The sequence below is a fragment of the Solanum lycopersicum genome, chromosome 3 (genome assembly GCF_036512215.1).
Source record: "Solanum lycopersicum chromosome 3, SLM_r2.1".
Classification (NCBI taxonomy): Eukaryota; Viridiplantae; Streptophyta; class Magnoliopsida; order Solanales; family Solanaceae; genus Solanum; species Solanum lycopersicum.
In genome coordinates, this window is record NC_090802.1 from 20,903,632 (window position 1) to 20,929,964 (window position 26,333).

The 26,333-nt window shown below is 36.5% G+C and overlaps 1 protein-coding gene across 6 annotated transcripts in view; it reads left to right on the plus strand.

Moving 5' to 3' along the window:
- Nucleotides 1–21,173, plus strand: part of LOC101265709 (kinesin-like protein KIN-7K, chloroplastic) — a 41,707-nt gene extending 20,534 nt beyond the window's left edge. For 4 of the 6 annotated variants that reach the window (XM_004234712.5, XM_010319562.4, XM_069294889.1 and 1 more), the window contains exons 17-24: nt 150–308; nt 12,933–13,154; nt 13,508–13,648; nt 13,738–13,863; nt 14,036–14,086; nt 14,207–14,254; nt 14,340–14,543; nt 20,363–21,173. In XM_004234712.5, coding sequence (XP_004234760.2) covers nt 150–308; nt 12,933–13,154; nt 13,508–13,648; nt 13,738–13,863; nt 14,036–14,086; nt 14,207–14,254; nt 14,340–14,543; nt 20,363–20,959 — 1,548 coding nt within the window. In that variant the 3' untranslated portion in view covers nt 20,960–21,173. Of the gene's footprint in view, nt 1–149; nt 309–12,932; nt 13,155–13,507; nt 13,649–13,737; nt 13,864–14,035; nt 14,087–14,174; nt 14,255–14,339; nt 14,544–20,362 lie in introns of all 6 variants that reach the window. The other 2 variants (XR_011219908.1, XR_011219909.1) reach the window with 1 other exon arrangement.
- Nucleotides 21,174–26,333: the final 5,160 nt, after the last annotated feature.

The following is a 26,333-nucleotide window of genomic DNA, read 5'->3' on the forward strand; positions in this document are numbered from 1 at the left end:
AAAGTTCTAGTGCTTAGTAGACTTTCCAATGGTAACTGGTTATAATATGATGTAGCACTTGACACAAGGAAAGAACCTGCCTTAACATACTAGTAATGTTTTTACCAGGTCTTAACTGCCCTTTTTCCTTCCCTTTGTTGAATGTATAGCTTGCATATCTTCCGCATCGAAGACGAGATCTCATCTTGGAAGATGATAATGTTGATTTGCATGTTTCGGTTGATGGCAATGTGGACACTTCTGATGATACATTCAAAGAGGAGAAGAAGACTCGGAAAAATGGATTGCTAAACTGGTTTAAACCACGGGTATTTGGAATCTACTCTATTGTTATTACAACTGCTTCACTTCTTACATGTCTGTTCGTGTTTCTGAAATGATGTTAGTGGCATGTACATAGGCAGTTAGGCACTGTGTTTATTTATCAAGTAACAAGCACATTACACTTAACAATGACGATCTGGGTGTGGAATTGTAGCAAAGTACAAGAACCCCTTCAATTTAGGGATTTTGAATTTAGAGAACACGTGTGAGGGATCAGACTGACAACTATTGAAAAGGTTGGCGGAGCAGCACGTGAGAGGCACATGGGTATTTTAAATGTAGTCCCATGTTTGGGTCAACTTCAGAAGCCCAACACAAAGAACCCAGTCTCAAGAAGGGATGGGGCTGATATTGCAAGCCAAGCATATTTGATGATTCAGCAACAGAGTCAAATCCCTGGAAGCACTAGAGGATTGTCTTCTCCAAGACGTAGTTCAAGAAGACATGCAAGCCACAGAACAACCACCATCTTTTTTTTGATGACCGTGGTGTCCGGTCTAGCTTTCACACACCTCGACTAATTCTACGGGATACCTGCCACCTCCCATTAACAATAGGTACTAATTTACTCTGCCCACCAAGGCTAGGACAGATGACAAGAATAACTTAATGTTTATGTCTCTGCTGAGGTTTGAACCTGAGACCTCAGGGTTCTCAACCACACCCTTGGATGCCACATAACAACCACTATTAGAGGAGAACGAGGTGGCGAATACGATAGGAGATTTGATAGAATAACCAAATACTACTAGAGACAGATGGCTAGGAATTGGGAGATGATGATATTACAAAAGACGAAGAAAGTTTGCCTAAGGCAGGGGAACAAAATTCAACCATAATAGTTGGGGATGGGAGGTTGAGCGGCTGAACTACTTCAAATTCAGCAAGTGATAATTAAAAAAACAAGGGAAGGGAGGCATCTTTATGGGTGCAAGAAAACATGATCAAACTGGGCAAAGTATTAGGGCATATCTGCAGGGCTGTAAAGAGGAGATTTGGAACTACTTTTACAAGTAGATAGTTCTAGACAAGCAAGAAGAATGGAGGCTGAGGCTGTTTGTAAGAGAACAGATTCAAAGGCTTGCAAGTGCTGTAAAGTCTTGTGAAATTTGATCTGAAATTTAAAAGAAGTGGGAAAAGGAGCAAGGGGCTTGAACAACACAGATAAAAATAGATTTGTAAAGAGTTTAGTGATAGAATGGAAAGCAGATATCATGTCTTTTAAAAAAATTAAACTTGGGGGGGGCGCTTATCTGAGGAGGTGAAACAGATATGGGGAGGCAGACGAGTCAGGTTTGCATGCCCGAAGGCTAGTGAAACTAGAGGGGGGATACTGCTGCTGTGGGATTGTAGGGAATGGAAGTGTGAAATTCTGGAAACAGTTGTTTGCACTTGAACCTGCAAGTTTGAGGCACAGTTACATAATTATTCTTGTCACATCACAGGGATGTATTCTCCTATTATATTGAAGGAAGGCTAGTGTGGGAGGAGATTGGAGATGTAAGTGATTAATGGAAGGACATTCGGCTGTCTGTTGGACTTAAATGTTAGATTCATATCAGAGAAAAGAAATTGCTTGAGAAGAACAAGGGGAATGAGAGAATTTTCTGATTTCATTGAAGATTTGAAGCTAATTGATACACAGCTAGAAGACAACACTTATATTTGGTTCAAAGTGGATTACCTAGAGATAGCTTCTAGGATTGATAGGATACTAATCTTAGGAGAGTAGGATGACAACCTTAAACAAATCCCTCTTCAGAGGCTAAGATCAGATCATGCACCACTTGCTTTACAAGGGGATTGTTAGAATAGAAATAAGTATTTCTTACTTAGAATAGGAATTAGAATAGGAATAAGAATAGGAATTCTAGTTGGAAAAGGTTTCCAATTTAGTGTCTATAAATAGGGTCTTCATGTAACAATTTAGATACGCAATTCAATAGTATTTTCTCCAATATTTCTCACATGGTATCAGCACAATTGTGAGAAAAAAAAATTAAAATTTTCCAGTAACCTAGTTGCTGTCCGGATAATTATTATTTTCTGTCACTGTTTTCATAAAATTGACACCACCACTAGCTGCGGAATTTTCCGGGCAAGCAAAGCCCAGTCATCCCCATCGGAAACCAGTGCTACACGCGCCGTCGGTCGCCGACGAACTGTCAGCCCCATGCGCCGGCGCGTGTGACTTTTTTCGGCCAGTTTTTTCGACAATTTTTTCTATCTAAGTCGCCTTTTCATTCCGAGGCTGACTATGTAATTTTTTTTTCTGATTTCGACCAGATTCGATTGTCGAAAGTAGGGTTCCGGCTATTTTCAGCAAAAAAAATTTCGAGATTTGAATTTTCCGACGATCAGATCTCAATAATCAAGATTTTTTTGTTGTTCCTGAGATAAATTTAGCATAATGTCTTTTGGATGTAATGTTTTTGGTTCTAAAAATATAGGGATTGGAAATTCTAGCCCTACAATCACTTCAGAACTTCTATTAGGAAGTTCAAACTATTTATCTTGGGCTTCGTCAGTTGAATTGTGGTGCAAGGGTCAAGGTGTGCACGATCACTTAACGAACTAGACTTATGTGGTAGATGTAAAGGCAAAGACTAGTGAGGAAGACGCAAAAGTCAAAGCACATTGGGAGAAAGTAGATGCTCAATTATGTAGTCTCCTATGGCGTTCGATTGATTCCAAATTGATGCCCTTGTTTCGCCCATTCCAAACGTGTTATATAGTTCGGGAAAAGGCGCGTGCTTTATACACTAATGACATCTCTCGATTCTATGATGAAATATCTCGATTGACCAACTTAAAGAAACAAGATCCGATATGTCTACTTACTTGCGACAGGTACAAGCAGTCATGGAGGAATTCGACACGTTGATGCCAGTAACTACGGATGTGAAAAAACAAGAACATAGACAAACATTGTTACTAGTTCTTACTCTTGCTGGACTTCCTCCTGATAATGATTCTGTGCGTGATCAAATTTTAGCTAGCCCTACAATTCCTACAATCGATGAATTATTCTCTGGTCTCCTTCGTCTTGCGGCACCTCCTAGTCACAAAGTCGTTTCATCACCCACTGTTGACTCCTCTGAAAAGCGTACATATTAGTCTACGGAGAATTGGCGAGGGGGAGGACGTTTTGAGAAACCTCGATCCAAGTGTAGTCATTGTCACAAGTCTGGACATACTCGTGACATATGACATATTTTGCATAGTCCACCACCCAGTTATGATCCTCTTGTTCTAAAGGAATATAATGAGTTCCTTCAAAATCGCGCAAGTAAACAGTCATCTCCACCAGTAGCATATGGTGCTCAACCTAATCAACCATCCATAATGCTCATAGTGCTCAGATAGAATATGATGAGTTCCTTTAGTATCGGGCAAATAAGCAAACGTCTCCACAAGTAGTTTCGGTTGCACAACCTGATGTGTCTGTCACGGGTAATTCTTTTGCTTGTGTGTCACAATCTAATACTGTTGGAATATGGGTTGTGGACTCTGGGGCTTCTGATCATATTTCTGGTATTAAATCACTTTTATCCAATATTGTTTATTAATCTCTTCCAGCTATTACTTTAGCCAATGGGATCTAGACAAAATAAAAAGGGGTTGGAAAAGCCAAACCCCTATCTTCTGTCACCCTAGACTATGTTCTTTGTGTTCCTGGTTCTCCTTTTAATCTAGAATCCGTTAGTCGTTTGACGAAATCCCTACATTGTAGCATAACTTTTTTCGATGATTTTTTTCTCATACAGGACCGCAGCACGGGACAGATGATTGGAACAGGGCATGAATCACAAGGCCTTTACTATCTTACCTCTTCAAATTCCTTGACAGCATGCTCCGTTACAGATTCCCCAGATCTAATTCACAAAGGTCTGGGACATCCGAGTCTATCCAAACTGCAAAAGACGGTGCCTAGTTTGTCTACTTTATCTATGTTAGATTGTGAGTCGTGTCAATTTGGGAAACACACTCGTGCTACATTTTCTCGTAGTACTGAGGGTCGTTCGGAGTCTATTTTTTTCATTAGTTCATTATGATATTTGGGGTCCTAGTAGAGTCAGTTCCACCTTAGGATTTTTCGTTATTTTGTTAGTTTCATTGATGATTATTCAAGATGTACTTGGGTTTATTTTTAATGAAAGATCGTTCTAAGTTATTTTCTATTTTCAAAAGTTTCTTTGCTGAAACAGAAAATCAATTTGTTGTTTCTATTCGTACTTTCCGCAGTGATAATGCCTTAGAATACTTATCATCCCAATTTCAGCAATTTATGTCTCACCACAGAATCATTCACCAAACATCTTGTCCATACACTCCTCAACAAAATGGTGTCGCAGAAAGAAAGAATAGGCATCTCATCGAGACTGCTCGCACTCTCCTCATTGAATCCCATGTTCTGTTGCGTTTTTGGGGCGATGCAGTCCTTTCAGCTTTTTATTTAATTAACAAAATGCCCTCTTCGTCTATTCAGAATTAAGTTCCACATTCCATACTGTTTCCTCAGTCACATCTCTATCCTATTCCCACTCTTGTCTTTGGGAGCACATGCTTTGTTCATAATTTAGCCCCAGGGAAAGATAAATTAGCTCCTCGTGCCCTCAAATGTGTCTTTCTTGGTTACTCTAGAGTTTAAAAAGGGTATCATTGTTATTCACATGATCTTCATCAATACGTTATGTCCGTTGATGTTACATTTTTTGAGTCTCAGCCTTACTATATATCTTCTGATCATATTGATGTCTCTATGGTCTTACCCATATCTCAAGTTTTACCCGTGCCAACCTTTGAGGGATCTACAATTACGTCTACATCTCCAATTGCAGTGCCACCACTACTAACTTATCATCGCCGTCCACGTCCAACCCTAGTCCCAGATGATTCATGTCATGCGCCAGACCCTGCTCCTACTGCGGATTTGCCTCTACCTAGCCCATCGCTTGCACTTCAAAACCAGACATCTCTTTTCCCACGAGTGTTGTAAGTCAATTTATGACTTTCCCTTGTGATAGTCATTGGGAAGCAGTTGTTCATATTCTTCGATATATAAAGTTAGCCCCCGGCAAAGGACTACTCTTTGAGGATCAAGGTCATGAGCATATCATTGGATATACAGACGCTGATTGGGCAAGATCACCCTCTAACAGACGTTCGACATTCGGATATTTTGTTTTAGTTGGAGGTAATTTGGTGTCGTGGAAGAGTAAGAAACAAAATGTGGTTGCTCGATCTAGTGCAGAATCAGAATATCGAGCAATGGCGACAGCAACTTGTGAGTTAGTTTGGCTCAAACAGTTACTAGGAGAACTAAAATTTTGCAAAATTGATTAGATGAAACTTGTGTGTGATAATCAAGTGACTCTTCATATCGCATCAAATCCAGTGTTTCATGAAAGGACTAAGCACATTGAGATTGACTGTCACTTTGTCAGAGAAAAGATACTCTCAGGAGATATTGTTACAAAATTTGTGAAGTCAAATGATCAGCTTGCAGATATGTTCACCAAGTCTCTCACATGTCCTCGTAGTAATTACATTTGCAACAAGCTAGGTGCATATGATTTGTATGCACCAGCTTGAGGGGGAGTGTTAGAATAGGAATAAGTATTTCTTACTTCTAATAGGAATTAGAATAGGAATAAGAATAGGAATTCTAGTTGGAAAAGGTTTCCAATGTAGTGTCTATAAATAGGGACTTCATGTAACAATTTAGATACACAATTCAATAATTCTTTCTCCAATATTTTTCACAGGGAGCATGGAACAAGAACCAAAATTACTTCAAGTTTGAAAACTATTGGCTAGGTACAAAAAGATTAAATGTTAGAATCAAGGAGTGGTGAACCTATTTCAATTTCTCTGGAAGACTTGATTTCATTCTTGCATCCAAGATTGATGCCTTAAAACAAGCTTGAGGAATGAAGCAAAAGTTAGCAAGGAAACTTGGGTCAAAAAGGAAGAGTTTACTCTAAAAGTTGGCAGATTTTGATGATGCTCCGGAAGTGTGAAGACGGACAGAAGAATAGACAGCAAGAAGGGAAACAACTCTCCTAGAATATGAGGAGCTGATTAACAATGAAGAGATCTCGTGGAGAGAAGAATCAAAATCACCGTGGCTAAAGGAGGGTGTTAGAAACACCAAGTTCTTTCACAAAAGGGCAAATCCACACACGAGATACATTAGCATTGACCAACTTCTAATTCAGGGGATACTATCTCAGGATCCAGCTAGAAATGAATGGGTAATAGTGAATTATTATAAGAAGATATATTCAAAAACCACAAGATAGAGACCTGCCTACTTATTCACAAATTGTCCCAGATTGATAGAGGAGGAAAAGGAGACCACAAGGAAGCTTTGAGAAAGTGAAATCTTGAGGTGTCTAAAACTACGTGCAATTGACCAGGCATCTGGTCCAGATGGTTTCACCATGGGTTTTGAGGTGTTGAAGTAGGTCACTATGATTACCTTCTAAAATTTCTATGAACAAAAAATGTTTGTAAGAAGCCTTAATGCTACATTTATAACTCATCGAAAGAGGAAAGGATCCAAAGAGCTGAGGGATTTCAACTCAGATTTTTGCCTTGGAAGCTTATCTGGAAAGTCCAAATTCCATATTAGGTGGCAGTCTTTACTTGGTTGGTAGTTAAAGAGGCGGTACTAACACAGGTTAATCCTCCTAATGAAGAGGGGAATACATGTGTCCTAAATTTTTTTGTGCGCTATAGGCAGAGACAATCAACCATCCGTTTCTTCATTGCAAGGTGGTTAGACAATTGTGGCATTTATTTACTAGCTTCAGGGGAAAAGAATCCAACAGAGTGTTTGAAATTCAGAACCCTACGATGATTGAAACCTCAAGGTGGACCAAAATAGTGATGGTCAAGGCATGCAAGGGTTTTGGGGTTAATATAACAGGATTTGAGCATGAAACATGATTTTGCACATGTAACATAAGAGGCAGCTGCAATTGAATAAACAAAAATTCGAAGGTGGTTTAGCAAATAGTCTCGAAGAAAAGGTGAACTCGAGCTAGAAAGGCTGAAATGTGATTTAAATTATGATGGCATGGCAAAGGAGGATGGGGGCAGGTTTCACAAAGCTCTTTCTGAATGAAAATAAAAATTATCAGTTGGAATGTGAGGGGGTGGGGTGAATGAAGCAGCTAAGCGAAGTTCAGTGAAATCTTTAATGGGTAAATGGAAAGCAGACATAATCTGCCTGGAGGAGATAAAAATAGTAGATTGGTCGTCATAGATGATTACACAAATATGGGGCAATAGATGGGCTGGTTGAACCGAGCTGAAAGCAAGTGGTAGTAGGGGTGGGATAATAATTCTCTGGGATAAAAGGTTGTGGAGTTCCATTGATGTGCAACAAGGTTCATACACTCTCTCGTGTATGTTAGAGAGTTCTCAGGAAGAATTTTGATTGTGTTTCACATGTGTTTTTGCCCTCACTCTAATCCAGAAAGGGGGGATCTATGGCTCAAACTTGCAGCTATTAGAGGTATCTGGAACGAACAGTGGGTCATCAGTGGTGATTTCAATGTATGCAAATTTGGAAGTGAAAGGTATAACTGCATCAGAAAATCGAAAGCCATGAAAAGCTTCTCAGATACCATCCAAGATCTGAACTTAATTGACCTCCCTTTACAGGGTGCTTTCTATACTTGGTCCCGAGGAGAAGATTCTATTCAAGCTTCTAGAATAGACATGTTTTTGATATCACCTGAATGGAGTGACACCTTTAAATCTGTAAAACCAATTGCTCTTCCAAAATTATGTCAGACCACAGACCTGTACTTTTGGTAAATGGTGACTGGGAAGACAATCCTTCCTATTTTAAATTTGAAAACATGTGGTTGCAAGAGGAAGGGTTCTTAGATAACATTAAAGAATGATGGCAGAACTACTCTATCAGGGGTAGTCCAGATTTTATTTTCTCAGAAATTGAGGTGTCTTAAAAAAGATATCACCAACTGGAACAAAGAAATCTTTGGCAAGATGGAAACCTGAAAGAGCAAAGCACTGGATGAACTTATGGCTATTGAGCAGTCAATTGACAACAGGCTCCCATCCCAAGCAGAAAAAGAAAAAAACTAATGGTCCTAAAAATGGAACTACAACAGATCGCTAAGGCGGAAGAAGTGTCATGGAGGCAAAAATCCAGGTGTTTATGGCTTAAGGAGGGTGATAGAAACACCAAATATTTCCAAAGGGTTGCAAACTCCCGCAGGTTGAACAATTAGATTGATACACTGAAGGTGGGAGATGCGATTATCGATGATAAAGATCAAATCCATAATGAAATTCTCGACTTCTATCAAAATCTGTACACTGAAAAAGAGCAATGGAGGCCTACTGCAACCTTTGAAGATCTAGCTAGCCTTACGATGGAGCAAAAGGAATGGTTAGAAAGAGCTTTTGAGGAAGACGAAATACTTGCAACAATTAACTCTTGCGCTCCCAATAAAGCTCCAGGTCCCGATGGCTATACTATGGCATTTTACCAGAAGACATGGGATTTTATTAAAACTGATGTTTTGGGGGCAATGCATCACTTCCATTAGCGTTGTTACATGGTCAGGTCCAACAATACCTCTTTCATAGCACTGGTTCCAAAAAAGAAAGGTGCCATTGAACTCCGAGGCTACATGCCGATAAGCCTTATAGGCAGTGTTTACAAAATCCTTGCCAAAGTCCTAGCGGAAAGACAAAATTGTGATTGTGCAACTGATTTCGGTGCAACAAAATGCTTTCATCGAGTCCAGGCAAATCGCAGATGCTGTTTTAATAGCTAATGAAGTTCTAGACTAGAGGCTCAAAAGTGGACAGCTAGGCATTTTGTGTAAACTGGATGTTGAAAAAGCCTTTGATCAAGTCAGTTGGACTTACCTATTGCATATGTTGAGGATGATGGGTTTTGGAGATAGGTGAATTAAATGGATCAAATACAACATCACTACATTCAAATACTCTGCTTTAGTTAACAGAAGCCCAGTCGGATCTTTTTCTCCTCAGAAAGGCATCAGACAGGGTGATCCTCTCTTACCCTTCCTTTTTATTCTTGCCATAGAAGGCGTCAGCAAGATGTTGGTCAGGGCCAAGCAGTTGCAGTGGATTGACGGGTTAACAGTGTGAAACAACATAGAAACCTTAGTATCAGTTTCTCACATTTGCTTTATGTTGATGATACCTTGATATTTTGTGGCGCTAAAAGATCCCCAGTAGAGCATCTTAATCTGACCCTTCTTGTATTTGAAGCTATTTCAGGTCTCCATATCAATATGCTGAAGAGCGTGATATACCCAGTGAATACAATTCCTGATCTTCATGATTTAGCTGAACAATTATGCTGCAGTGTTGGGTCTTTCCCGACAACCTACTTGGGTCTCCCTTTGGGGGCAAATATAAGTCCATTGATGTTTGGAGCAGTGTTATCGAGAAGGTGGAGAAAAGGTTGGCTACTTGGCAAAGGCAATATCTTTCTATGGGTGGTAGACTAACTCTCATCAATAGTGTCATGGATAGTATCCCTATGTATCTCATGTCACTATTCCCATTGCCCGACAAGGTCTTGAAATAGCTAGATAAAGTCGGGAGGAACTTCCTTTGGGAGGGTAACAGTGAAGGGCACAAGTTTCACTTAGTTAAATGGTGTAATGCGGTCAGACCAAAGATGCAAGGGGGTTTGGGAATCAGGGACCTAGCCAAGCATAACAAAAACATGTTGTTAAAATGGCTATGGAGATGTGGAATAAAGGGAAATGGCTTATGGAAGAAAGTGGTTGCAGCCAAGCATGGTAAACCACTTGTGTACTTAGCAAAGCAATTCTCCACACGGGGTAGGGGCATGGAAATATATATGCAAATATTGCGAAGATTTTGTTCAACAAATTTCTTTCAAAGTTGGGAATGGCCTGAAAGTGAAATTCTGGAAAGATAGGTGTCTTGGGAATTTCATCTTGAAAGAGCTTTACCCAACTCTCTTCCTAATAGCACGTGATCCTGACTCTACAGTTGCGCAGAACAGAGAGGACAATCAATGGAATCTACTTTTTATGAGAAACTTCAACGATTGGGAGCTTGACAGTCTGGTTGAATTAATGGGTAGACTGGAAGGTTACAACATGAATCCGCAAGCTACGGATATCATGTGTTGGGAACCTAAGGCAAAGGAAAACAATGTGAAGAAGGGGTATAAATTGTTGTATGCCCAGAATAATATTACAGATTTATGTCCATGGAAACTAATCTGGAAAACAAAGCTACCCCCAAAGGTAATGTGCTTCAGCTGGTTGGCATTAAAGAATGCTTGTTTGATAGTGGACAATCTTTGTAGAAGAAACTTCCAGCTGGTCAGCAGGTGTTATTTGTGTCAGGAAAGTGCAGAATCAGTAAATCATCTTCTCTTGCATTGTGCGGTGGCTGCAGGCATATGGCATATGTTCCTTTCCCTATTCAGTTTGAACTGGGTGATGCCTCAAACTATCAGAGAAGTTGTTGTGAGTTGGGGCCATTTGACAGTTGATGGGGCCATCAGGAACACCTGGAGAATGATTCCAGCATGTATTTTATGGTGCCTATGGACCGAAAGGAATCAACAGTGTTTATCACTCACTCAAAGCGTTTGTTCAGTCTTTTTTGTTGGTCCAACCCGTCTTATGTGAATAGTTACACTGCTTCCTTAGATTTTATTAGCTCTTTATCTCTAGGCCAGACATAGTCATGTTTTAAGCCTTCTCTAGATTTTTTGAATTGGTGACTGGCTCCCGTGTCTTAACTGCTATCATGTAACGGAGCTAACATTATTTATCTAGGGGTGGAAGATCGACTCTCATCAACTCAGTCCTTGATTTCCTTCAAACCTATATGATGTTTGTATTTCCAATTCCAATGGGGATTATCAACAGGCTGAATAAAATCAGGAGGAATTTTCTCTGGAAAGGAAACAATGAAATGAAGGGATACAACTGTAGTGATCACTGGAAAGAGATGAGGGGGATTGGGAATCAAGAATCTGAAAATTCCGAGTTAAGTCTGTTAGAATGAAATGGTTATGAATATATAGCAATGAGAATCAGCCTCTTTGGAAGGATGTCATCAGTGCAAAGTATGGTAGGAAGACAATTCGTTGACCATGGACATAACCATACCCTCTTGAGTTAGCTTATGGAGGTCTATCAAATCTCTGTGGAGTGAATTCATGGTTAACACTAAGATCAAAGTGGGTGATGGGGTTGATTTCGGGAGGGATGAATGGCATGAGGCAGGCAAGCCAAGAAACCTTTTCCATACATAAATTTATTAGTTTCTCACCAGCAGAAGACTAGTGCGCAGAGAACTGGACACCTCAAGGATGGAGCTTCATTTTTGGAAGGCAGTTAAGTGACCGGGAGATTCAAAGAGTGACACACCTTTTCATTAAAACATAGACCAGTTTAATTTTCTGGAAGAAGAACCAGATACCTTATGGTGTAAAGGAAGCAAACAGGGCATTTTCAAAGTTAGTAATGCTTACAATTGGATGAACCACTCCACCCAAAGTCAAAATACCATACAACAGTGGCCTGCTTTGTATAGTAGTTAGCCAAGGAATCAGTACTGATTCAAGATAATTTGATGCGGAGAGGGATATCATTATGCCCTAGGTGTTTCTTCTGTGGTGAGACTGCTGAGATAGTCAACTATCAATTTTTTCACTGCAAAGTCACTGGACAACTGTGGAGGATATTCTTAAATTTTGAGGGAATACTTTGGACTATGCCCGTGAAGATTACGAACAATCTGGAGTTGGGTGGAAGCTATTTTGGCGGGCAAAAAGCAGAAATAAATTGAGAATTGTCCCTGCTAGCATTTGGTGGACAATCTAGAAGGAGAGAAACTCTAGATGTTTTGATAGTATAGATAGTAAGCAAAAGATCAAGCTAAACTATCTTTTGATACTATATTTTTGGTGTAATCAGTTATACTCGAATCATATTATCTCTAGAATTGATGTTCTAGATTCGATTCAGGATAAAGATAGCAAGATTTTGAAGTTAAGGTTGTAATTGTGGTTTCAGTACATAGGATGTACCGTTCTGCTCACAATGTGATACCTACAAAGTTGACAGTTTAAAAAATGAAGTTTGTGTTGATCAATGATTAGAGCTAAATTGTCTTTTGATGGTAAGATTTTGGTGTAATCAGTTATGCTCTAATGATTTTATCTCTATAATTAATGATCTAGATTCAATTCAGGATAAAGATAATAGGAATTTGAAGTAAATGTTGTAAATATGGTTCCAGTACAACCTAAGTACTGTTTTGCTAAGAATGAGATGCATATAAAATTACCAGTTTCAAAAAAAAAAAAGAAGTTTGTGTTAATCAAGGTTAGCATGGTCGGTTTAATTCTATGTGTGCCTTGATTGCATATTACTGCAGTTTATATTGCAATAATTTCTATTCTTGTAAGTTTTGAATCCCAAGGGTCAATCAAGCCTTTGAAACTAGTGATAATAGTCGCCATAATCTGAGTTACTGCGTTCAACGGGACTTCCTTACCTTATTACTTGTGCTGCTTCAAATTCTTATTTTATTTGCAGAGACGAGACAGTGGGTCAGGTACCTTGGCTAGCACTAGTGATAGATCCAGTGGACTCAAGTCAACTAGTACACCATCCACTCCTCAAGCCGAAAATCACATGGAATCAAGAAACTCACACTCTTTACCGACAGAAAGCACGCCATCAGCAGAGCATTTATCTGATGTTAGATTAGATAAAGAAGTTCCAGAAGACAACCTTTTGGACCCAGAGACTCCTCTGGTATGAAAGTTAATAATTTTTGCACTGTTTGATAAAGAAGTGAACATTAGTATATCTATTGAATGTCTTATAACAAACCCCAATATTGTATTAGCAGATTGAGTTAAATATAGTGTTGATCTGGAACAGTTGCTCTTAAATTCTTCCATTTTTAAGGTGTGTGAAGTTTCTCTGAGAAGTGCCAGATGGGAAAACTAGTGATTGGATCCAAAGTTTTATATCATGAAATAAATACTAGAAAGCTCCCACATGGAATCACTGTCAGCTTTGTGTTTAAGCATAAATTGACAATGTCATGCTTACTGTGCTTTCTCATGGTCTTGTTACTCATAGTTTTACTTCTTGTGTAATAGGCTAGCATGAAGACAATTGATCAAATTGACCTTCTGAGAGAGCAGCAAAGGATTTTGTCAGGTGAAGTGGCACTGCATACAAGTGTTTTAAAACGGTTGTCAGAGGAAGCTACACAGAGTCCAAATAAAGAACAAGTGCAAGTATAAGTCATGAAACAATATCTTTTTCATCTTATTGTTTTCTTTTAAATGCAAATACTTTCCGACTATTAACTCTGTGAGTGCTTAAGATGGAGATTAGGACATTGAAGGATGAAATAAGAATGAAGAATGAACAAATAGCTTCACTGGAGATGCAAATTGCTGAGTCCATTATTAGCCCTTCTGATAAGATGGATAACCAGGAAGAAACTGTTGTAAGTTTGGCTTCTTCTACATCAATAATTTATTACCTTATCAAATAAAAGAGGCTGGTTTACTTCATCAAAAATAAAACAGTCTGGTTTCTTCTACTATTCCGGTGGCAGCAGATCTGTGATAGTATATTTCTCCATTCACACTGTTTTTTCTTTTGTCTGGACTCTACAGTCTGTTGCTGAGCTCTTGGCACAGTTGAATGAGAAGTCTTTTGAACTTGAGGTAGTGTGACTTGCATGCCTTCACTAAGAATATTCCTTCTTCCATTTCTCCTTGTAGTTAGATTTTATGCATATCCTTTCAATTGTAGGAAACATCATCCAGTTATATTGCTCTTGCCAGGTTAGAGCTGCTGATAATCGAATAATTCAGGACCAGCTAAATAAAAAGGTGGATTGCCTCTTTCAGCTGTTTCCTCATGGAATTTTTGATTGATCCAGGGAATCTGGTCTAATGATATTTCTTATTTTGATAGACCCATGAATGTGAGAATCTACAAGAAGCAATTGTGTCCTTAAAGCAACAGCTTTCTGATGCCCTAGACCAGAGAAACCGCAATCCATCAGTTGCCCATTCACAACGTCTATCTGAAACCAAAAGTTTACTTGTGGAACTAAGAGCTGAAAAGGAGAGTGTTGCCTTAAAGGATGCAAAAGAATCATTATTCCTACAGGCCCAGGTTCTCATCTGTTTTTCTCTGTTGAGTAGAAACTCTTGCATATCACCTACTGTCTTGTTGGCCACTCAACTCATATACCTCGGGATCTATATGTTTGTTGCAACACAAAGAAAATGATTTGCTAGAATGAGAAAGATGGAACAAAAAGAATCTTACTAGAGGGATATAACAGCTTCAAGCTTAAGGTCATATTGTCTCAGCATTTTACATTTTGTTCCCATTTTGATTTGCAAAGTGTTTCTCCACATCAAGAAAACCTTCTGCAAATGTCTTTAGGATTCTTATCGCCTTTGCCACCTACCGTTAAATACGCAACCTCACAATCATATTCTTTTTGATGAAACATCCTGGATAATCATATTACTGTTGTTTATACATAAGTGTACATGTATGCAACTTTTCGCTTGTTAGTTTTTCTCCTTGCAATACCTAATCTTTGCCATGCCTAATCTATTTTTATTTTTTGACTGAAAGAGGCTGCCTGTACCCTGTTTCCCGCTTCTGCCACAAGTATATACCCTATGGAATGACTTATTCTTGTGATATTCATATTCAATAAGTCTCTCATCTTTAATAGTAATGCGAACTGCACCCAAGGGTGTGGCCTAGTGGTCAATGAAGTGGTTGAGAATGCTGAGGTTACAGGTTCAAAACTCAATGGGGAAAAATCACTAGGTGATCTAGTGATTCTTCCCATCTGTCCTAGCCTTGGTGAACAAAGTTATCTGGTACTTGTTGCTGGTGGGAGGTGGCAGGTATCTAGTGAATTAGTCAAGGTGCACAAAAGCTGGCCCGGACACCACATTCATAAAAAATAAATTGTAACGCGAACTAAGTGTGATAGTTCATGATGATTGTGTTGCGTCATTTTCTACTTAAGATGGTGCTCCATTATTGTGTAGGTTAAAGTGATATTTTCGATGTTTTGAATAAGTATTTCAATATTTGGTTCAGAATAATATTTCAGACAAGACTAAAAGGAGAGATTATCTGGTTGGTTTAGAACATTTCATTTTTGGGCAAGATAGGAAATAGAGAGTTCTGAAATTAGAGAGATGGATTGTATTAGGATCAGGTTTAGATCATTGTTTCTTTCAATAGCCTACTCTTTTAATAAGTGTAATCTGAAAGAGAGTAACCTGATCTATCTGCATAAAGTAACATGATCTATCTGCATATTCAAAATAAGTACTATTTTAAAATTAGAAAGGCTCTCAGGCACAGCTTTCGAGGGGGAGGGAAATCTTTTTTCTCTGGTGACCTCTGGTTTATTTCCAGCGTTCTTCTACGATTTGTTTATTAATCAATCATCTCTTAATGATTATTCTATAGCCTGGTGTAGTTTCATGGGGTAAAACAGAATCTGTAGTAGGTTTAAGTATTACGTCATTACCAGACTAGCAGCCAGAGCTGAAGTTTGGCATGAATGGGTTGGAAGAAGTAGAAATTTGATGAGCAGTTCAACCTATAGCAGGAAGCCATTGAATGGATGGTTTTAGTGTTACAAGAGTCATCAAAAGACTCCGAGACTCATACGAGAAGGTGGTAATAACACAAGCAACAGGCAAACTTCTTTTGATTGAGAAAACACATGTTCGGAAGATATAAGCATCGTTACAGTGCAAGGAGGGAACAGATCTATCATTATTATTCCAGAAAATACATTCAATGCAGGATGGTGGAGACATAGCATTTTAGATTGATAACTTCATCAATGAATATAAAGGACCATTTGTTACAAATATTCCTAGGAAAACAGACCCTACGATTCCTTATGGAGACTCAGTTAGGGCCAGCAAATGGCAGATGAAGGAGGCTTAATGTATCTCATATCAACATATCATTTCCGGCGGTGCTGGAAATCTTTATAATGGACTGTTAGGCTGGTGCATTGTGGGAAGTTTCAATGTAAATTTGAAGAACCAACATAAGTGGGCTGGGAGCACTTGGAAGAATGCTTTTGGAATTAACAGATATAAAATGGGTGGCTACTCCTTACTTTTAAGTTCCCGAACAAACATATGGAAGAGCATATCTTACTGGGAGAATGGTGTTGGAAGCATGAAGATACATTTGAAATGGTGATGCCCTATTGCCGGATGCTGCGACCATGGGAAAACTTTAACATGGATAAGAGCAATGGGTCTTCCTCTCCATCTTTGGACAGAAATATTTGAAGCCATTGGGAACCTCTGTGGAGGTTAGCTGGAAATAGAGGGAACATCATGAATGAATTACTTGAAATAGGTTAGGATGAGAATCAAAGTAGAAGGGGCTGAAGTTCCGAAAGAGGTTAAGTTAGATGATAATGGTCTTACCTTTATTAATCCCATTTGGTGCGAATTGTAGACCATGGTGGCTGTCGGAGAGGATGGTTTCAATGGGCAAAGAAACCCTTCATAGAGAGGGATATCGTATATAGCTGTTTGATTATAAATGTAATCATATCAGATGGAAGAGGATGTCTTATTCCAATAGGTAAGCAATGTATAAATAAAATAGATTGTGTGCTAACTTAGGAAAGAAATAAAAGATGATTTCTGTGAATATGCTAATTGCTACAAATCTTCTATCTAAGTAAGGCTATGTATTCTACTAGGAATGAAGTCTATATACATTCTATAACACCCCCCCCCCCTCCCCAAGTTGGAGCATAAATATTGGTCATGCCCAACTTGTTACAAAGTCAGTCAACTCAAGCTCCATGCAATGCCTTTGTGAGCAAATTAGCCAGTTGCTCTCCTGTCTAAACATTGCCGTGGAAATCAAGTTCTAAATTCTCTCACGAATAAAATGATGATCAACCTCAATATGTTTAGTTCTCTCATGATACATCGGATTTGAGGCTATATAAAGTGCAACTTGATTATCAAGATCATAAACTAAGGTTAAGGGGAATAAGTCATGTTCTACAAACTAGACCAGTACATCAAGAAATAACATAATTGCACACCAAAGTTTTGCTGGTGTATGATGCTTTAGGCCAATTCCGTTAAAAGATGATGTATCCACATAATCTCACACGTAGACTGGGACATAGTTCTGTACTCAGATTTTGCACTTGATCGAGATACAACACTTTGCTTCTTACTCCTCCATGAAACTAGGTTCCATCCAACAAAGTCACAGTAGCCATTAGTCGATCTCCTATCAATTTTGGATCCAGCATAGTCAACATTTGCAGAACACTCAACACGGGTATGATCGTGATTGTTATACAATATTCCTAGTCTAGGGGCACCTTTCAAGTGACATAGAATTTGTGCCAAAAGCTTCCCAATCTTTGATCGTAGGTGATGACATGAACTGGTTAACAACACTTATTTCAAAAGCAATATCCGGAAAAGTCACAGTAAGGTAGTTTAGTTTTTCAACTAACCACCCTTCGGGGTGGCCCAGTTGTTTGAACTTGGGACTTCCATGTTGGAGGTCTCAAGTTCGAAACCCCTTTCCAGCAAAAGCAAGGGGTTTGCCTTCTGGGTCGAGCTCGTCGCATCAGGCTTGCCTAGTGCGAGTTACCTCTCCTATGTGGTTTGCGAGCTATTGCATAGGAGCGGGGTTTTTACCCTGGGCGCATCCAAAGGGTAGTGGCTGCGGGTTTCCCTTGTCATCAAAAATAAATAAATAAAAAATTCCCAACTAACCTTCTATATTTGTGTGGATCATCAAAAGGATCACTATCATCTTTCATTAGATGCATGATGTGAACCATTGGAGTACTGCAAGGTTTGGCTGCCCGGTTTCCGCAAGCAAGTAAAGAATATACTTTCTCTAAGTCATTAGCATGTTTTTGTATTAGTTAGGAATTGCAACTATATGTCTCTAAATTATTAATAAAACAATTTCCTTTGTCAATATTGCATTATTTTCTCTGTAAGCCTTTCTATGTTGTCCCTAATTTATTTGCTAAAGACCAACAATTTGTATCTATAGCCATTTTCATCATGACGAATCTGTGAGTGAGAGATCTGAATATAGCTTTCCACATAGCTCCTCCTGGCTTTGGCGAAGTTTATCATCACAGGCAGTAAGAATGGAGACTTCTCTTGAGGTTTTACATCTCTAAGGAGGTTGTGGGAGAGTATTATGATGTTCTTCCTTTACCAAATAATCCCACGGTGGCCCAAATTAAAAGCCAAAAGGAATATAAAATTAGAAAATCAAAGGCCAAATCAAATATAATACAAAAAAAATAGATACAAAAAAGTATAGATGGGAGAATAAATAAAGAATAAGGGTGTGTTTGGTATGAAAGAAAATTGTTTTCCTAGAAAATGTTTTCAGGGAAAACAAGTGAATTTTCTAACTTATTTTCTCATGTTTGGTTAGTGAGTAGAAAATACTTTTTAATGTTTGGTTGGTGAATGAAAAATAATTTTTTTTTTGGCTCGAGACTAAAAAGTACTCTTCTGGAAAATAATTTTTGATCCTAAAATCAACCCCAATAATTGATCTAGAATCCGACCCCGACATCCAAACTAGGACAAGACCCCGATGACCTTTCCAAAATCCGACCCAGGAAAGAAAAATTCAAATTTGAAAAACGAATATGAATATTTTTCAAAAACAATTTTTTAAATAATTATTTTTTGGGTGACCTAAAAAATGAAAAAATAAATTAAATTTGAAATATTTCCTAAAAACAATTTTTTCTTAAAATTTGTTTGTTGACGGGAATGGCCTGGGTAGGGGTGGCGGGGGAGTAGGGTTAGGTGGGTGGTTTCTTTCTAAAAAATTGACGGGGTGGCGTAAAAAATAATAAAATTTGAAATATTTTTCAAAACCTTTTTTTTCTTTGGGGGTGGAGGGGTGGGGTATTAAACAATGAAGTGGAGTTTGGAAATTGTTTTCCTCAATTTTGGAAGGGATGTCATATTTAATATTTCATGAATCAACAAAATATAATGTTGTCATTATAGAATACAAAATTCAGCGGAAGCAATGATAAATAAATACAAATACAATGGAAATAGAGAAGATACCAAAAAATAGAAGAGAAGTCTTGCAAAGTTATATACCAATCAGTACTCCTTTTTTTGTAATTCATTAATTGAATGTCGATGAATTAGGATGAGGTGGTTTCCTTAAAAACCTCTCCCTTTTTTAAATATCATCAACAGTACTGATAGGTTCTGCCCTTTTTTTCTGGGATATATAAAATAGCAGGAACTTATGTGTTGTCCAGAAAGAGGACTCAATGATTATTCGTTCACCGAAATCGCCTCTTTTTGAAGTTGTTGGAATTACTCGTTATAAGATATTGTCTACAATTGAGAAGGTCTCATCAATAAAGTTTCCATTTATCTGTGATCTTGGCATAGGTAGCATGCATTCTAGAATTTTCTCATTACCTTGTAGGTGAAAAAGACCCCACAAAGAAAACAATTGTATGAAGTTGTTGGAGTTACTCGTAATAAGATATTGTCTACAATTGAGAAGGTCTTACCAAAAAGTTTCCATTTATCCTTGATCCTGGCATAGCTAGCATCCATTCTAGAATTCTTCTCATTACTTTTTGGGGGAAAGATTCTACAAAGAAAACTATATTGTACGAAATAACATAACTTGTTTTTTGTAAAAGAAAAGACAAAAGATATTGACACTTCACTGGTGGGGCATTGTTCGATTATGACACTTGGAGAAATTACAGATTTATGTCTGTGCATTCATGTTTGTATTACACACAAAATGTTCAAGATTCTTATGGTACCAACAAGTACCCCATACATATTAAGTTATAATTAACATTCTTGTGTTGTGTATCCACTACCTCATCCCCAACAATATGTAAACTGAATTGTTGCTTTTGCTCCTGTTAGGCAAGAGAGATTGAAGAACTCCACAAGAAAGTGTCGGAACTGGTTGAGGCGAAGGAGCAACTGGAGCTCCGGAACCAGAAATTGGCAGAAGAGAGTATGTATGCCAAAGGGCTAGCGTCTGCAGCAGCTGTTGAATTGAAGGCACTTTCTGAAGAAGTTGCGAAGCTAATGAATCATAATGAGAAATTAGCTGCTGAGCTAGCCACCACCCAGAAGAGTTCCTCTACCCAGCGTAAGCCAAGTGTTGCCATGCGAAATGGAAGAAGAGATCCTCATCCGAGACGAAATGAGCAAAATGTATTGAGTGCAGAAATGAAAAGAGAACTTGCTTTGAGCCGGGAAAGGGAGCTTTCATATGAAGCTGCTCTTGTGGAAAGGGATCAGAAAGAAGCTGAATTACAGAGTAAGGTTGAAGAATCCAAACAAAGAGAAGCCTATCTTGAAAACGAACTGGCAAATATGTGGGTTCAAATTGCAAAATTAAAGAAGTTTCAGGGAGTTGAATCTGATCCTTCTGAATCAACCATATCAGAAAGCCAAAGAATTGATGGTTTTGAGGTTTGGGATAGCGTTGTGCAGTCTAGTAGGCGTCAGTGAGGGATGTTTGTACTTAGAAGCAAGGGTGAGTTGTGATTGTATGATAGTTTAGTAGGTTTGTTGCAGATTAGGAGGGCCATTCTGTTTTTCCCCTTTTGCCACTGTAGGTAAATTAGTCGTGAGGGACTCCCTGCATTGTTTTGTGCATGTTGTGAACTTACTGCTCTTGTACAGTGGTTGATGTTTGCAATTTTATAGCTTGAATGTTGAATCATAGGCATGCATTTTGCAAACTAATTTTGGGAAATTGGTTTGCTACCTTTTACCAATTGTCTCTACAAGGCAATAAGTATTGTAGGGGCGAGAATTATTTTATCTCTTTGAGTTGGACGGAGTCTTTCCAAAATGCTGTCAATACATAAATACACCATTTAACTACATTATGCCTCCTAACATTGGATGTCTACAAGTGGAAACTTTGAACAAGTAGAAACATACATCTTACATGACATGATACATATAGGCACAAAATTGTCATGTAGGATGCTATGTAGGACAAATGTTTTACTCAGTTTTATACAAGTTTAAGTGTTTATTTGTGCATATTCAAAGTTGGAGGACATAGACGTGAGATAAGGTCAAGTCAAATGACATATTTATGTGTTATGCAAAAAAAAAAAAAATATCGGGCAAACTACATAAATCTCACTAGATTAAGTCCTTATTACTAAGATTTTAATAGTTCAGAAATTATTTGTTCTACCATATTATGTGCTTAGGATAAGTTTGAATCCACTGAAATACTCGTATCCGTCGAATTTTAAAATTGAGATATATTTTATTTGTTTAAATTAATTTGTTGCCATTAATTTCTTAATTAGATGAGTATTTGAGGATTTTCAGGAAAATGGACAATTAATTCTGGATATTTAAATTAATCAAATCTCTTATAGAAGATAGAAATTAAGGAGTATTAAATTTCATTTTATTATTTTTTGTAATAATAAATTCATTAATATTATTAAGAAAAGTCAAATATGTATATTTTGATCATGTAATTTAATTAGTTTCATTTTATTACTCTTAAAATTAATAAATTCATTAATTTGTTTTAATAGTTGTCAATTACGTGATGTATCCAACAAACTAAACGCTAGGGATTATTGGGTAAAGTATATAAGAATAAACACTATTGCTAAATAGAATGTATTAGTAATGCTTGTATTAACAATGCATGTATTAGTTATACTTGTATTACTTTTACATAGACTATATTTATGCATTGTTTGGTTCGATGCATTAAAAATAACATGTATTAGATAATAAAAAAATATTTTCAAAACCTTCCATTATTATGAAGGAAAGGATGTAAAAAGTGATTTTAGGGGCAATTGAGTCTTTAATTGAGCTAATGTTTGCATTAAAATCATTGTATTGTTAATACCTAGAAATTATGGTATTAGTAATACACACCTTAATAAACAATAGAGTGTATAACTAATGCGATCATTAGTTATACATAGGTTAGAAAAAAGTACCAAACAAGGTATAAGTAATACATAATGTTAATACATGCATTATTTTTCGAAATATTCTCTATCAAGCTACCCTTTAGTATCATATAAGTACATTCCTATGTATCAGAGAAGTATCTAGATTTACTATCATTTACTTGTTATATGTATCTAGTTAATTTCATGTATCTATTTACATGATCTAATTTTAATTTCATGTATCTGTTTATATAATATGTATCATTTATAGATATAATTTGATGGATCAAATATCAATTTCATACCTTATATCCAAAAGCATGTATATGAGATATATAATAAACACATACATCTAACAATGTGTATCTTAATATAAAATCGAACTGAAACACATGAATTTAGCAACAAATTATGAAGGTAGAGTATCTTTATGAGAGTGGAATAAAGTATTTAATTGTTCATATTTATAAATGTTTCAAATGTAATGTGCGTGAGTTTCACGACAATAGTAATATTAGGATTTCTAAAAGCAACAAATAAATTAGGGCACAATAATATACCTATCGTTGTCAGCTAAATTATGGGAAACAAGAAATAATTAGATGAAAAATTTCAAGTAACTTACGAACCCTTGCCACCGTCGAGCAACAAAATAAATACTAATTTTCTCATAAAATATTTATAATCATTACTCAGATATATAAACGCTTACTTAGATATGTGTACATCTAATACCTTTTGTATCTCTTTCCTCTTGAGACCTAATATTACACTTCAAGATGCATAAAAATAATGAAAAAAATAGTAACAAACCTCCATTTATAATGTTGATTAAGAAGATTTAAACATTAAGAGGATTACGGAAGAGAGAGATAGAGAGGTGGGAGTGGGGGGTGAGAGATACTACGTACAAGTAATGGGACTGGGGAAGGAAAACGACTAATGTGAGTGAAGTAATTTGAATTGCTAATGGACTATTAACTAATGAGTTTAAATTTTAAGACAATTATTCAATATAATATTTAATGAATTTCATGTGTATCTCATTAAATTTTATAAACTACATGGTATGAATATTAAAATTGATATTATGTGTAATTGTCTTAAACAAGAAGTAAAGTAAGTACATATGACACTGAGGTATGTCTAGTTATGTAGTTTTTCAAAAAGATCTGCCACAAATTATGCCAAAGAAATTGATGGACAATAATATGCCTAGCGGAAGCATTACTGAAAGATTGTATATCTATCTAGATTATTTTAAAAAGATATATTTTCTAACGTGAATATTAAGTTACTATAATATTCCCAACTAAAAACACCCCTTAACATGAATGTTAAATTAATATAATAAGAGGAATTGACACAAAAATGCAATCCGCACATAGTATTGGCATTAAGTAGCCAAAAAAAACAGTTAGCAACCGAAAGACCTCAATTAATTAGCATTACTTAGCCACTAATAAAAAGATGCACCACCTCTTTTTAAGGAAATAACGTTTTTGTCAAATAACATTAATTAATTAATCAATTCAAAAAAATTCAACTACATTTAGAGAATGAAAATATTGTTATAAACAATTTATATTATAGTGAATGTCTAATTATGTGCAGTCCTTTTATGATATGATTAGGAATCTTACTTGGGGACTAAGTTAAGTTTTCGCTATAAATAAAGGATTTTCCTTCATTTTAAAGAAGATTTATGAGTCCTGAATATACTTTAAGAGAACTATCCCTACTTCCTTTTTCTTCTAAATTTATATAGTTTCATAACAAGTTATCAGAACGATTGTTCTATTCTTAAAGAATTATGAAGAAGACGGGAAAAGTGCAAAAGAGATCTTGCATAAGTTATGCGATAAGGTTCTTATATCTTCAAGGTATGATTTATCTTTATGTTATACTCCCTCCGTCAAGAATTGTTTGTCATGTTGCGCTTATCGAAAGTCAATTTGACTAATTTTCAAAGGTAAATTAGATTACATTAATTCGATATTTTAAACAAAAAAAATTAGATATTCTAAAACTATATGAAAAGTACTATAAATTACTTTTTGCATATTAATATGATGAAAAATACATTTTAAAATGTTAGTCAAAGTTTTTATAGTTTGACTCTAAAAATAGAAACCATGACAAACATTACCGGACCGAGGGAGTAATTATTTATGTAACAGATCTGGAGGTACCATTTAAATTATGTATTTAAAGAGACTTGTCGACTTTCTATATGTTTAATTTTAACCGACTGGGAAGAGAATTCCTTGATTTATTTTAATAATTAAATAAGCACAATTTAGTGAAAGATATATTTTCAATCTTTATATGAGGTACGTGATCTATTAAACTTATCTATTAACTGCTAATGTTGATTATAAGAAATCATTAGTCTCAGTTTTGTGTGTAATTATAATATATAATCATATTAATGATCATCAAAAGTGATAAAATTACAATTATTTTCAAAGGCTTGAGGTTGAGCCTCATTGTGGGTAAGACAATGAGTTTAAGTCCAAAAGAATAAGACGATTGATTTACGTCCAATCACACCAAGAGGGCAAGATATCAGAAGTCTTAATGCTTTGTGATGAAAGATGTTGGATTCAAGTCCCTCATTGATTTATGGCATAAGACATTGGGTTTGAGTCTCAATGCACCATATTGATGATATTATGATGACTAAGGAAAATAATGAGTTTTTGATTAAACTAGTCATGAAATATATCTCGTTGAAGCAGATCCATTTCCCAAAGTGAATGTAGCAGTGCATAAATGTCTAAAAGAAGACAATTGATTAAATGATGCACATGAATATAGAATGAGGTACTAAGTTATCATAATTTGATATACTTAGATGATTGTGTTCCATTCATGAAGAATAAGAGCCTTTGATAAATGGTAAAAATACATATCCATTCTTTAGAGTGAATGAGGTGATAAGCCATCATACTAGACGTGAAAAAGATAGCAAGCTTTCGTCAATGATGCGGTATCACCAAGAATATCTGTCTCTAAGAAGATATTTATTATAGAAAAAATTCATTTTTTATCTTTAGGCTTGTATTGGACAAGAATTAGTACAATTGAGGCACATCCTATGGTAAATAAGAATTTTACTAATTTCAATACTTTCTTAGTTTGACACGATTGTCTAGGATATCGTTAGTCTATAATGTTTAGACGAATTATGGAAAGTTAAAATGGACATCCATATAAGAAACTAATGTTTTTTAAATAGTGGATTTTCTTGTACTGTTTGTTAGCAAGACAAGTTAATTGTGAGACCATCATATACGAAAGTTGAGATTGAATCCTCTGCATTGTAGGAACATATTCAAATTTTTTTGGACATATTCATCCACCTAGTGGATTGTTTAGATACTTAATGATCATAATAGATGTTTCTTCTTGATGCTCTCATGTGTGTCGATTGTTATCTCGCAACTTGATGTTTGCAAAAAATGCTAGCACGAATAATACGATTACATGCATAATTTTCTGATAATCAAAGTAGTCTATTTAGTGATGGGATCACGACTCACCTTTAGAAGAGGTAGAGTAATTGAGGGAAAAAAATATTTGAAATGTACTCTCAAAGTATTAAAGTTGAAATTTTCTCATATAATAGTAATAAATTGAGAATTTACTAAAGCAAAAAAGGCACATGACATAATAAACTTGCAGTTTACAAGTACTAATATCTATTAGTTGGAATAAATAATTTGGTCATCCCAAAGATGTACATACTGAGTAATGAACATACATTGAAAAACTAGAAGATTCTTTCAGAATTCTTTAGCTGTTGGTTCTCATGACAAGTTGATTGGATCAACTAATGTTGAGATTAAATCTCTAAATTCTGAAAAGTAAAAAAGGTGAATATGGGATCGTTACCTATCATGTGACATGATAAAAAGATGTATTTATAAGATAATCAC